Consider the following 14,511-nt stretch of genomic DNA (forward strand, 5'->3'; position numbering starts at 1 on the left):
AAGTCCTCTACCTAGGGCGGTTCAGGACGTCCCAAAACTCCTCCATAGTCTGTTAGTGTATGTATTAAAAGGATCCCATCGAATGCCTGAAGCATCTCACCTTGACAGTCGTTGTTAACCTGTCTTGCTCTGTGGTTTGCACAAAACGTTGCATGTTTTTATGATACGTATAAAAAATTGACACCCTTAACAGTGAATCAAAATATAAGAACAAGGTTAACCGTGTCAAAATAATCCAAGGATATTAGTAAATAATAAAAACGTTTGATTCGTTAACTCAAGAACATAAGAAACCAACTTAATATGAAAAAACCTAATAACCCAAAATTGTTTTTACAATGATGTAAAGAACCAAATCCATATAGTTTAGACACACATTCAAGCTTTACCTCCTTAACATATTAGCATGTCCGTGTTGTATCAACCTTTTACGTTAATGTTGGTAATATTTATGCCTGGCCGATCTAATGAACATGCTACACATTTCTGCATGGGATAGAATGTTTCATCATGATCCATTAGCAAAAAGATGGCAGAGGAAAGTCGAGAAACAGCATCATCTTAAAGCGCCAAAGGTTTTAATTTTGAGCCTCCAAATTCACGTCCAGAAAGAAGGCCAAGGTTAACTATTCTATAAAATCATCAATGGCTCAAGTCTAGTCGGGTCGAGAAATTATGAGGGCTAAAAGATCAATCCTGTTCAACAACGATGGCATTATATACAGGTAAGATGGTTTGGGGATTTCCCGAAAGTCTAATCTCATTCTTCATTCAATCCTCAAATTGGCCTTCGCAGAGCATCGAAAACCAAAAGTCTTCGATTCGGCTCTTTCCTTGTTGACCTTTTCTAACTCCTGACCCGCATCAAGGTCTGTGCATATCTAAGATAAAGCTCAATTAGAAAAGCATAGCGAACAAAAGAAGCTAATTATTAAAGCAAACAACCATTCATTTGGAAAATCTACTATATATTTATTCCCATTAAATTTGTAATTCCTTCCAGGAATGGAAGTCACTATAGTTAAATCTGTATGACTTTTCAGAAATGAGAAGAATTTTTAATGAAAGTTCATGTAAAGGCAATAGTGTTTCAGACATGTTGATTCCGAGGCTCGGCCAGATCATAGGATTAGAAAACTGTCCTGATCAAGGAGTGTATCCTTCTAGAAAGAAGGAACGTCCAAAATCTGAAAGGTAAAGGAAATAGTATAGAGGAGGCATATAAAAGGACGGCATGACAACAAAACCATCATGAATTGTCAACGATGATCTCCTCCATTAGCAGCCACATTAGCCAGAGCCCTACAAGTGCCAACAAATCCAAAAGTTAAAACCAGAACAACCAAGTAAATTGTTTAGATTAATATTACACCACAAAGGTTTAAATAGTACTATAAAAGTATCACAAGTAGCCTAATAATGTTTTGTCAATGTAAATGAATTGTGTAAAACATGAAAACTATAGGTGACTAAATAGTTGCACAATGGTCTTGCCATTTCCTCCTGCAATCCAAACAAATGCTAAAACTAAAACTTGGTTTATAATTGACTAACATCACCCCAACACTAAACATGTTTCTATTATAAGAAGATCCTGCCAAATCCAGTAATTCATGGAGCGAGAGCCCTTGAAAAAGAAGCCATGAGAAGTTCTGAAAGAAGTTGTATATTGCTAACTTACAGACAAAAGAGGATGATTAGCATGTAATAAAAATAAATTAGCGAGACAAAGTGAAGACAACCAAATAGCCATGTGATGCTGTATGAGATGCAAAAAGACAGATAAATATATTGCAATCAAGAGATCATCTTGACTAAATCAGTATTAATGCTTAAACAATGATTCTTGAGAGAGACTAAAAAGGAATTGATGTAGATTTATCAAGATTAACTAGCAAAAGGCATTTTCTCATTTGCATAATAACATCAATTAAACATGGTTGACATTTTTGAATTTGCCTCAATTTGACATTGAGGCAGTCTGTCCATCTCTGCCAGTAAGAATCAATTCAGTCCAGGAACAGAAAATTAACTTATATCCATATTGAAAGGAGCATCCCTTGGATTATGCATGGCTCAAACTTATCAGTTCTGTTCAACAGGGTGAGTTTAAATAACCTTCTACAGCACTACCTAAAGCACAGAACAGTCACACGAAGCTCAAGTACATTCCCAGAAAGACTCTAGACCATATAAGTAGTTTGCTGAAATAAGGTAAATACTAATTGCTGCTTAACAAGTAGCTGAAAAGGTGTTTCTTTATGGGATACTGCTATTTTAACAGACAACAGAAATGGTGAATTGTGTCAGGAAGAACTATATAAAACACGAGAAAACAAATGCTAATAACTTTCAAATAGGGTAGGACCAATTGCACAGAGCAGATTTTACTAACTAGAAGCTTGCACATTTGGAACAGGGAAGTAAATCACTGCTTTCAATGATGACCATCAAGCAAATGCTTAATGCACAAGATCCAACAACACCTTTTAAGCACAAAAAGTTGCGCAGAACTTTGGCAATGCTAATGGCCGTTTTAGAACAGTTGCCACCAGGACCAAATTCTTTTGAAGCCTAAACTTTTTGATAAGGAAGCTTCCAAAGCCTAACCTTTGATAGAACTCTATAAGACTCCCACAGAGAAAAGATGAGAAAGCGAGGATGAAAAAAAAAAAAAGGCATGAAAACACTTAAATCACACATCAACTGAACACAAAATGATATTAACAACCTCACAGCCCAACTCCTCCAAAACTCTACAACTTGGAGGAGTTTAAGAACCTGAAAATTCTACCTAGGAGGAAGCATAGGATAATTTTAATTATGTTTAAGCAATTGTCAGCTAGTATAAGAACTAGAAGATTGTGAACCTAATGACCACAGCTAATATTTCAGAATTGCAGGAGCTTTTTGAATGTTGCTGTATAATTACATCCCAGAGAAAGAAAAAAAACACAGGCTTGCAGGGGGGATTTTTCATCCTTAACACTTGCGGTTTCGGAAGGCTATACACAAGCCATGAGTTCACTTAGCTCAATACGGTTAAGTTTATGAGATTGTTTATCTACATTCTAGAATTAAGCTCCAGAGCTCAAATTCACATTTCATGTAATTTAGTTCCAGCAGCCATCCATCCTCATCACTTGCACTTATCCACCACTATGTTGATGCTCATCAACAGCCCTGTCTAACTCTCACACAAATCTTTCAAACCAACCCAATACCATGTATCTTGTTGCAACCATGAAACATACTTCACTACAGGCACTGAAGATCTCTTCTCCTTGAACTTCAAATGTTCCTTCAGTCAAATGAATTAACCATAGCCCAGTGAATCATATCCTTTCCTTTCCTTTCCTTCTATTACTCCTTTTCTTTTCTTTTTCAACTTGGGAGGTGATTGGGGCATAATATAGCCAGTCAGACATTAAAACTTGAGCAGCCAAGGACAAGTACAAGAAAATTTAATTCAGTATAACTACAGCATATATTAGAAGCAGGAAAAGCCTCTCTTGATCAAACCTTTTACACTCCTATTACATAGACTAAGTTAGCTGGAAGTTTAATTGGGAAAAATAAGAGGGAGCCAAAACCTCTAACTGTAGGCAAATGAAGCACTTCAGAGTCATTTTATAATTGCATGATTAGTAAGTAAAATCTCAGCCATGGCTTCTATAAGCAAATATTTATTATATCAAACCTTCTATCACTCTGTGCCTCCACAATGAAAAAGAGACTCAACAAGTACCCCAGTGTGTCAGGAATACAGAATATAGAGATTATTGACCAGCAACGAATACTTAACCAGTATCAACTGTATGCCTATTGTTCGATCAACCTAATCAGCATTAAGGTCCTAAATGTTCCACTCCAACTGAGCATGATTCACCATGTGACTTGCTTAATTCAATATTATACACCTCCACTCATCCACACACAAATCAGTTTCCATTCAGTCCACAACAGTTAAATTCGCAAACTTCACCTGATTGGCACAGCCTATATTTGTCTACATGCCAGCAAAACAACCCAGCTAACAAAAGAAAACAAATGAGCTCCAAAGTGCAAACAGGAACATTCTGGAGTGGTCAGCATAAAAAAGAACTTGCATGTTATCTTTCAAACAGAGACAAATCAAATTCTGAAGCACATGATGGTTTGATCAGGAGAAGCCAAAGGACCAACAGTCTTGAAGATATTAATGAAAAGGGAGAGCTCAACAACTCAGTACTCCGGCAAATAAGCCAGATAGTACCATCCCCTCGAATAATCAATTAATCTACGCATTCCTAACCAGAGTTTCTTGAAGAATAATGAATATGTTGTTTCAATCATCAACTACCATCAAGGCCAAAACATTTACAGTAGAGTTTAGATATCTCAGACATAGCAGTATCAAATCCAAATGCGCTAGAGAATGGTATGGCACCTGACTCTTCAACAAAAGACCACATTATGGAAATGGAAAACAAAGTGAAGCAGATGACAGCTAAAAGTACCTATTCCCAACCGAGAATGTGTTCAAGTAATCCATTTATTTCCCTAGGATAAAGCCAAAAAGCAATCGGAACTCTATAAGTATAATGCAATTCCTAGATCGAACATACACAGATAATCATTACCTCAACCCTAAATTTTCAGAGTAGAACATGTACCATAACAGCGTCGACTAGATTCAATCAGACATATAATTAACACCATTTGCGTTCATTGTAAACTTTGCACTACCACATAATTCTACCGACATGGACATTCTAAAAAAAGCATCAAAACATTTGACCGAAGCACGTTGAATGTAACTACCAAAAGTACCCACAAAACAACATCCAGTGATCATCAGACACAAATTTTGGTCCCATCTCATACCAAATTTTCACACTTAACTATACTATAAATTCACATAAAAAATAACAAAGAACATGATCTTTGATCTAATAAAAACAAGAACACGAACCGGATCAATAAAAAACCCCAAAAAAGAACGGTGAAAAAAAAACTCACTTTTTATGCCGGCGACCACGTTTAGGCCCCCAACCTTCCAACTTAGCAACAGGGCATCCACACTTAGCACGGAAAAGTAAAATAGCCCTCCCATTAGGCGGAGCCATCTTCCTCAATTCAGCTCTCAAACACTCATAATCAGGATTGGATTCAGTCCCCCCTTTCCAAGGCAACTTATCAACGTCATCGCCAGCAGTGGATTTAGCACAATCTTCAGTCTGCAATTGCAAATCAAACTCAATCGCTTTCTTCAAGCCTTTGCAGCCAGGTTTGTCACACTTTCGAGATCTGGTTCCGCAGCAGAACTCAATGAAAAGGACAGAGAGGATGAAAAGAGCGAAGAACCCACAAATATAAGGGAAAGGGGGGAACTGGAGGGAAAGAGAGGTGTTGGAGAGGAGAAGAGAAAGGGAGTTGAAGATGTAAGAGAAGTAAGAAGTTAAGAGGAAAGTGCCAGAGAAAAGGACTAGAATTAGGATGAGAAGGTCAAGAGTTGCTGATGGCGAGTGCTTGCAGGGGAGGGAGCTTGGGTTTGGATTGGAGTTAGTGTTTCCAGTGTTTGAAGAAGACGAAGAGGCAGCAGAGGATTTGAGGGGTTTTGGCGTGAAGGAGGAAGAAGGGGGCATGGTGAAGAAGAAGAAGAGATGGTGCATGTTAACAAGGGATTTGGGATTTTTAGGACACCCTTGTGTTTTGGTGTGGTTTTTTTTCTTTCTTTGTTTTTTTCTTCGACAAGGAACCTTTGTTTTAAAACCGGATTGACCGTTGGATTAACTCGAGACTTCGCTGATTTAAAATTTAAACTAATTAAAAAAAATTAAGTTTATTTAGTTAAAAACCTGATTATTAATTCATTGATTTTTTTTAGTTAAAATACTATTGTTTTGATTTAAAAATAAATTAGGATAAAGGTTGACAGAGTCTTTTAATATAGATTCTAATAATAATTTTACTTCTAATTTTTTATTTTTTTCGAGACATTTCTTTAATTGTTTTTTCTTCTCATTTTCTCTCTCTCTTCTTCTTTTTTTTTATTTTTTATTTTTTTATTTTAGCACCTTAGATCTAGGTTGGTTGCTGGAACTAGCAAAAATATTAGATTCACAAGTGCTATAAATATGGCAAATCATTCAAAACTTAAAGAGGTTTGGACTTGACAAATATGTGTTTAGGTTAAAAAATTTAAAATTTTTTAAAAGTATAATTGAACTGTAAAAATAAGTATTATTTTATTTAATTATTATTATTTATTTATATGCAATATAATTTAGTTGCAAACTCCTTTTTATTTGTGTATTTTTTTAATTTATTATATTAAAAAAATTAAAATAATATTAATTTCTAAATGATTTATTTCAAGTCTTCAAAAATAAATTTTCATTTTTTGCGTGTATTATAGATGAAAATATGTATAATGAAATGAAACACATAGTCTCTAGTATTGTTATAAAATAATGTTGTTGGTGGTGAAAAATTACAAAGAACCACCCATGAAATAAATATTTTTTTGCATTGAGTTTAATTAAAAAATATAAAACATAAAATTCATAAAAAAAGAAAAAGAAAAGGGAAAAGGAAAGAAAAGATAAAATTTCTATTGAAGGAATAAAAAATTCATAAATATAAAAAATAAATTATTTTAATAGAAAAATATGATTTGAATTTTTAGATATAAAATTAAACTAGATTTTTATGATAATTTATTATTTATAAATAATAAACTAGATTTTTATGATAATTTATTGTTTATAAATAATTTCTAAATTTGGATTTATGTCTATGATACTTCAAAGATAATTTAATTATTTTTTATGAAAAATAAAAAAATAAATCTTAACATTTTTATTATCATCTGCTTAGATTTAAGTGCCATCAAACCCAAGATATTTAAAATATTATCTATATTTTTAATATTTTTTTTATTTAAAAAAATTATTATTAACCCGCTATGAATTACAGACCAGTATAATAAAAATCAATATTAATTTAAAAAATCTTAACTGAATAACTAAAGAAAAGTGACATTCATCTAGATAATTTTTGGATTATTTTTTATTGTTAAATAAAAAATAATCTTTACTAAATTTATATATTAATCCATATATATTAAATTTATTCTGATTTATCATGTTCATTTAAAAAATTTAAGACTTAAAACTTCACTTGAAGCTAGTTTTAAATTGAACTAAAAATTATATTATTTTTTTTGTAACTCAATTAATTCAAATAGGATTTAGTGATTAGATTAACTCATTTAAAATTAATTAGGTTGATATTAAGAATTTTTTTTAAAATAAAATATTATTGTTTTAAAAAAATTGATTAACTCAATGACATATGAGTTGATGCAATAACATGCAAATTGATATGATAACTCATGAATTGATAAGAGGACCCCATAACTCATGCTCCTTTATGACTTTTTAAAAGAGTGTTTGGTATAGCAGTTGTGTAATATTTTTTAAAAAATAAAATTTTTATTTTATTTTAAATTAATTTTTTTCATTAACATTTCATGATGTTAAAAATATTTTTTAAAAAATAAAAAAATATTATTTTAATATATTTTTAATTACAAATTACTTTAAAAAATAATTTTTACTAATAATCTAAATAATATTTAAATAAGGTGTAACGCCCCTGCATTAAATAAAAAACTAGCTTACTTAATTTTAGAGAATGTAGTTTAATTAATAATGTTATAGGTATATTTTCTAGATGTTAATAATTCAAGTTTTATAAATTTTAAAGTTATTAAAAATTTATATAGTTATTAATTTTAAAATTTATAAAATTAATTAAAATATATATAAACTGATCCAAATATATATATTAGTTTTTAGAAAAAGGAGCTCACTTTCTTATATCATTTTTAAGAGGAGAACGAGCTCACTTTTCATTTTTAAGAGGAGTTCTATTTACTTTCCCATTTTCTTTTTTCTACTAGAAGACAACTGGGAAGTCTCCGCACGCGCCCGTACTGCCATGCCATTATACATTCGCACAAAGGCAACTCTCCTGCAACTATACTGATCGTTAGAAGGGTGTATGTATGCATGCAAGCATGCATGTTTTATTCACAATAGATAGAGAATGGGAATGACGAGGGGGATTACAGGCTGGGGAGGGCATGTGTCGGCTTGGGCAGTGGGAAGCACGTACGGGGAATGAGAATGGGAGAATTAAGGACTTTGGCCTTTTAAAAAAATAAAATAAATTCATGTCATTTTTTTTGAAATTTTCTTTTTTGAAGAAAAACAAAAGGAATTATTCGTTTCTTCAACAGAGTAATTGCTGACAATTGACGATAGGAAACATGACCCCATTTCATGGGAAACTCGGGACTGACTATATATATATATATATATATATACATATAGTAAGATATTTTTGGAACAAATGATCCTTTGAAAGATTTATTGAATTTTTTATTTTAATCATTTCTATTTAACCATGCATTAGAGTTATATTAAAATTCAGTGTATGCATGAATTTAATTTTATAATTACAAAGTCCTTACTTTTAATTTTATTAATCTACTCCATATCAATGAATTGAGAAAAAAAAAAAAAAAACCTTGGCTATGATGCTAAAGCTATGATAAAAGGCGTTGTTAGCATTTTAGCTTTATGAAGCCTCATGTCCCATCCACGTGGAGTAACTTCCGTGGAAAGCATGGAATGGAATTGGAAATGAGAAAGGGATTTTTTTTTTTTTAAGGTTGTGTTTAATAATGTTATAGTGATTTTAGTTTAAAATATTATTTTAAATATTTTTTTATTTTAAATATATAAAAATAATATTTTTTTAGTTTTAAAAAATTATTTTTAATATTAATGTATTAAAATAATTAAAATTTTTAATTTTTTAAAAATAATTTAAATAGTGTTTCCACTTTTAATTATTAAATATCTATATCCATCATCCTTCTTCAAATCTGATCTTGTCCAACCATTTTGAGTAATGAATTTGTCTTAAAGAAACATTCATCACTTAAATTTATACAATTCATATCTTATAAATTTAAAGTATAAGATTAGAAAATTTCCTCATATAAATCACACAACGTAAAAGCTATAGATATATTAATAAATTATTTATTAAGGTGTGTTTGGCAAGGTAGGTCTAATTATTTTTAATTAATTTTTTTTTTATAATTAATTTTTTTATATTTTTAGATTGAATTGATATATTAATATAAAAATATTATTTTAATATATTTTAAAATAAAAAAATATTTTAAAAACATGAATGAATCACATTCAACAGGAACAAGACAAAACGACCATGGATGAAACAATGAACTGATCAGGAGCAACGTAGGTCGACACTTGTCATTGATGTCCATGACTCCATGTCTTTCCCACACGTACTCCCCGCAGAACCTGACAGTCGTTTGATGTGATAAAAATCCTCCGACATATGACTCCCGTGAAGTTGTTCAAGAAAGATGACAAAGAAAGTAGTTTCTTTAAAACTAAAATGGCCTACAAGAAGATCAATCACATGATTGACAGGGAATGCTAATAAGAATCTCTCCATCCATAAAACATTCGAGGAATCTGTCATACTTGGAAGTGAAATTAGAGAGGAACAATCACTTCAGTAAATTTCAAACTTTAAATGTAACTAAATAAGGTTTCATATTATGACATACTTAACAAATAACATCGAAAATAGACATCATCAAACAAAGCATACACATGCAGTTCTTAAGCCTTGTCTTGATTCTAGTGGTCTTAACGATCCAAATTATTCTTGGTTCAAAGCTTCGAGTAACATTAATCCAAAGGGATTTTTAAGTGGTGGGGTAGTCCTGGAAGATATTTTTGCAGGTTTGACAGACGTTTCAGTTTCTGTCAACTGATGATCAAGATCTCCAGGTTAGAGCTTGTGCTGCTGAATCCATAGGGGAGTTTCCATGTTAAGTAATGCACAACAGAGGAAGTAAACGGAAATTCGATGAAACACACGGTTGACAGTCTCCAAGTGAAGTAACAATAAATTCATCAATTTCCACTCTATACAGACATCCTCTTCGTTTCTTCTTTTGCATTGAAAGTCGGCTTAAACAGAGGTTGTTACAACATTAAACGAAGCACATTCAGATGATAAATAAAAATACAACCAGCTTTATAAACCAGCAAACAACTCACTACTAACAGTGTTCTAGGACTGTCCACCAAACTTACTATCAACACATCATGATACCTAAAAGAACTCGCGGTCGGGGAAAAACAGTGGAGCAAGAAGGGTCCATATGTAGAGTAAACCAGTGATCCATTCTGTGCAGATTCGGACCCAAACTGAAGTCCAGCCAACATCTATTAGGCTAGAGGACTCAGATGTGTCGGTCCATCCAGAAAGAAGCATAGCTGAATACATGCTAGCCAGTGCAAATATCAGGTGGAAGAAGGTATAAGAATAACTGACAGGCTGGCCTTCTGCTTCTTTCTTCTTTTCTTTCCCTTCTTCCAATTCTTCTGCTTCTAGGAGCGGTTTCTTTCCAGCTACAGAACAGAATAAGATTCAGCAATGTACAGAAACAATAAGTATGCAAAAAGACTTCCTCCTAAGAAATTACTATTTTCTTTTCCAGCTATAAATATCACCTGATGCCTTGGGAGAGGATGGCGGTGACAGAAATGTTGTTGAAGACCCAGCACGAACAGCAGAATATAGAACTGAGAGAACCGTCGTGAGCATCCCAAGGACAAGCGTACTTGTGGAGACTGCTTTTGATTTGTTGTGCAGACCATTGCATGCATAGTCATGGGGTTCACTGGAGAGACCCGTGTAGCAAACATATGCACAATAAATTGATATCACCGAAGCAGGCAAGAGGCTGCCATTCACCTGTTTGTAGTTTCCACTCATGATCATATTCACTAAAAGCAACAAAAACTTCTCTGGTTTTAACATTTGAGGATCTGTTACTTCCTCAGTGAGTGCACAAGATTCTTATCTTGGACAAGTACAATTTTTAAGAAGACTTGTGTGAAGACACTTAAATCGCATGCCTTTTGGCAGAACCAAATGCTATAACAAATTGTGACTGTCTAGCTGAAAACATAGGACTCAGAGTTTCACATTAAGGAAATTTGGGTCAACGTGGCCAACAGCAATTATTGGTATAACTAAAATAATGCCTTGTTAGTAATAGAATTGCAAATGGATGGTCGAGCTTTCTCTAATATGTCTCTTTAAGTACATTATCTTTCATGATTCTATGGCTTCAGTAATAAAACAATCAATGCTTTAAGAATCAACATAACATACAATACACCATATAATTGTGCAATTATATCTAATCAGATTGAGCTGCTTTTGAATATCAGATATTTTGACTGGCACTAATGAATAATAAAAAACACACATGTTCACTTGCGTAATTAGAAAACACAATCTTATCCTTACCGCAGGATGTAATGCTATCACAGCAAAAGCAAATGCGAGAATCATGGTCATGACAATGAAGAAAACATTGAGGCCACAGTCATGTCCAGATGGATTGAACCACATAAAGAGAATGCCAGAGAAAGTAAATGCTGCTAGGTAGCATCCAACTGATACAGAAAGTAAAGCAATATACCTGAAAACATGCAATGGCAACTTAACAGATCCATCAAAAGCAATCAAATGGAAAATTAAGAGATATAGGAATCTGGGCAGACCATTTCTGTTCATCTTTCTCAACCCATGCATCATTCCATGTATGGGTAAAGTCCAGCAAAATAATCACTTGAACCAATAAGAATAACCCTGCCCCGAATTTGGATAAAATTCCTGCAGGAATATTTTGTTTGCGTTCATCAAGTATGAGTTTTGGAATCAAATAGGAGGAAAGATCAAATACATGTAACAGTTCATGAATCCAAGTCAAGAAATGGCACTGCCACAGGCCTAAAGGTATCTTCATCATCATCATAGGAACACAAATTAGGACAAAAGATTATCCAAGGTTCCAAGAAAAAAAATCCTTGGCCTCATGCATAGCTGATCAGATTTGACCTGTTAGCAAATCCTACATGAACATGTAAGATGATGGACCAACAAACCCCAATATCTGTCCAATGTAAGTTAAATTTCTTCACAATGGAACAAGCTCATTACAAGAAAGGAACAATGATTAAAATGCCAATCAGAAAATGTCCTTTCTATAGAAGTTCTTTTAAGAGCCATTCAGTGCAATTTATCAATCCAAGCACCACCAATTTTCCTTAGTCTTACGCAAATCTGATCAGATCTGACCTATCAATGAGGCCTAAAATGAACCTATAAAATGATGGGTCCTTAAATCCCAAACCGTCTGCCCAATGTAACTTCACAATAGAACAAGCTTGTTCCAAGCATGGAAAAATAATTAAAATTCCAATAAGAAAGTCGGTCCTTATCTATATAATTTCCTGCTCAATTGTTGTATTGGATTGACAACCAGAAATAATGATAACTGATTTAAATTGATATTCCAACCATGAGAGTAAAACTGACCGTAGACGGAGATGACAGAATCAGGAAGGAAAAACATGAGCACAACAAGCAAAAGCCAAATGACCATCTTTGCTATCCAACCACCATGGTGCCATGAATCACGTCTATCGTTTTTATCCTTCACACCAATCATTATTAGAGCAAGTATTGCAAAAAACAAGAAATTCCCCATGCTTACTCGAAGCACCGCTTGTATTTGATACCATTCCTTTGGATGAGTACCGGAAGACTTTATCCCTACATACATACATCAGAATAGATTCGGTGAAAGTTTAAAAAATCTCCATTACCAACTACCAAAGGTTATCAAAATACATATTTACACAAGTAATACATCAGAATAGATTCGGGGAAAGTTTAAAAAATCTCCATTACCAACTACCAAAGGTTATCAAAATACATATTTACACAAGTACTTATGATGCAGGCGGAAGCTAAAACACAGTAACAAACAAAGAAAGAACACAGAAATTTTAGTGAGCGAAAGGGGCTGCCCAAGTTCGCAGATGTGAACCCCAGCTATATCAATTTAGCTTGGCAATTAAAACTAAATCTGCTTCAAAAGACCCATATTTCCTCAGTTCACCACCAACAGACAACCAGCAATCGAAAGATGCCAATCAGCTTGTCGCTCAACTGGCATTAGTTTCCTCCTCTCAAGAGTTCTTGAGTTAGAGCCTCGAAAATTGCCAAATTTTCTTAATATCAAACAAAACAAACCTTTGTCAATTTTGAAGGAAGTCCAAGCACAATCAACTTGTACAGGGTTGATCAAAAGATTTTGGCAAATTAATGTGAAGGACAATGAGAACATCACAGACTGTAATCATCCATTTTTGTCAGAAGAACATGACTGCATAGAAATCCAAGAGCTTTGACGACCTATTTTTGAATTACGATACTCCCCCAACTACCAAGAAACTACTAAATAAAGAAAACCCTCTTGCATCTTGAAAAATCATCAAAACTATTGGAAAACACAAAAAAAAAAATTATCAATTGACTTCGCAAATTCTGTAATTATGTAATTCCAGAATCATTAATAGCTAAAAGAATCAAACTTTGTCACACAAAACTGAAAAATTGAGAGATAAAATGAAGAGGGCAGTGAAAAATTGGACTAACAAGGGATTTTCTCCAAAAGAGGAGCAGCAACTTCTCTGAGAATCCAAGAAAGAATCAAAGAAGCACCAAAGAGACCACAGTAAGCAAGTCTTGCGGATCTATTAGAGATCCCAGAAGCCACTGAAGTGCAGAGGCCACATGTCAGAGATGCACAGCAAGATGAGAAGCATGTCAACAAGCACGACATCTTTCTCTCTCTAGATTCTGGACGATGATGTCAGGTAAAGACTGGTAGGAGAGGACAGGATGGGAGAGGAGAGTTGAAACAAAAATGTCTTTGTTTTCGTTGCGTACGTAATCTTTAAATTCATGGTTTTGTTAGAGATTTTGTTATCCACGTTCGTGTTTAAATTCCACACATTGCATGACTCCGTCGAAAGTCCAGGTTATGCGTTTGGGTAACTGGATAAAAATAATCTCAACCAAAAAAAAAAAAAAATCTAGAGAATAACACTATTTAATATTTTAAATAAATCTAGAGAATAACACTATTTAATATTTTTTATTTATTTTTTCGAAATCTCATTATTTAATATTATTTATTTATTTATTTCTATCCAGTTTTTTAGATAATATTAAATTAACTTCTATCTACTTTAATTTAAAATATCATCTGAGCTGAGTTAAGAGTTTAGTTGATAAATTATGGAAATAATTTTTTAGAATGAATTCAATAACAGTATTTACTATCAATTAAAATAATTTACTAAATTTATTTTTATACATCATAAAATATTTTTAACTCAAAAAATATATCAAAATATTTTTTTTATTTTTTTAAAATAAATATTTATATTAAATCATATCCAAAAAATATAAAAAAACAATTTTTAACAAAAAAATAAATTAAATTTCAATGAAATGCCATTTGAAACACGAGATTTACTCTGGGTT

General features: G+C 32.8%; 2 protein-coding genes and 1 long non-coding RNA gene across 5 annotated transcripts; 1 reads left to right on the plus strand and 2 right to left on the minus strand.

The window, feature by feature from the left end:
* Nucleotides 1–557: 557 nt before the first annotated feature.
* On the minus strand, nucleotides 558–5,735 carry LOC105115166 (uncharacterized protein At5g19025-like). Of its 3 annotated transcripts, none has more exons than XR_840283.1 (3): nucleotides 5,002–5,735; nucleotides 1,097–1,302; nucleotides 558–871 (listed from the first exon to the last, which is right to left on the minus strand). XR_840283.1 is itself a non-coding variant. In XM_011011985.1 (2 exons), the coding sequence occupies exons 1-2, from the start codon at nucleotides 5,652–5,654 to the stop codon at nucleotides 1,260–1,262; spliced, it is 696 nt and encodes a 231-aa protein (XP_011010287.1). In that variant the 5' UTR covers nucleotides 5,655–5,735; the 3' UTR covers nucleotides 560–1,259. The 3 variants fall into 3 exon arrangements, 1 of the variants encoding a protein (XP_011010287.1); XR_840282.1 differs by having other exon boundaries at nucleotides 558–881; XM_011011985.1 differs by having other exon boundaries at nucleotides 560–1,302.
* Nucleotides 5,736–9,976: 4,241 nt separating this feature from the next.
* On the minus strand, nucleotides 9,977–13,972 carry LOC105115169 (Serinc-domain containing serine and sphingolipid biosynthesis protein). The gene is made up of 6 exons (XM_011011988.1): nucleotides 13,618–13,972; nucleotides 12,493–12,729; nucleotides 11,676–11,787; nucleotides 11,419–11,593; nucleotides 10,614–10,857; nucleotides 9,977–10,511 (listed from the first exon to the last, which is right to left on the minus strand). The coding sequence occupies exons 1-6, from the start codon at nucleotides 13,802–13,804 to the stop codon at nucleotides 10,213–10,215; spliced, it is 1,254 nt and encodes a 417-aa protein (XP_011010290.1). The 5' UTR covers nucleotides 13,805–13,972; the 3' UTR covers nucleotides 9,977–10,212.
* Nucleotides 12,719–13,474, plus strand: LOC105115168 (uncharacterized). Its single transcript, XR_840284.1, has 2 exons — nucleotides 12,719–12,794; nucleotides 12,880–13,474. It is a non-coding gene; the product is annotated as an uncharacterized LOC105115168 (long non-coding RNA).
* Nucleotides 13,973–14,511: the final 539 nt, after the last annotated feature.

Source organism: Populus euphratica, unplaced genomic scaffold, assembly GCF_000495115.2.
Source record: "Populus euphratica unplaced genomic scaffold, PopEup_1.0 scaffold649.1, whole genome shotgun sequence".
NCBI classification, from domain to species: Eukaryota; Viridiplantae; Streptophyta; class Magnoliopsida; order Malpighiales; family Salicaceae; genus Populus; species Populus euphratica.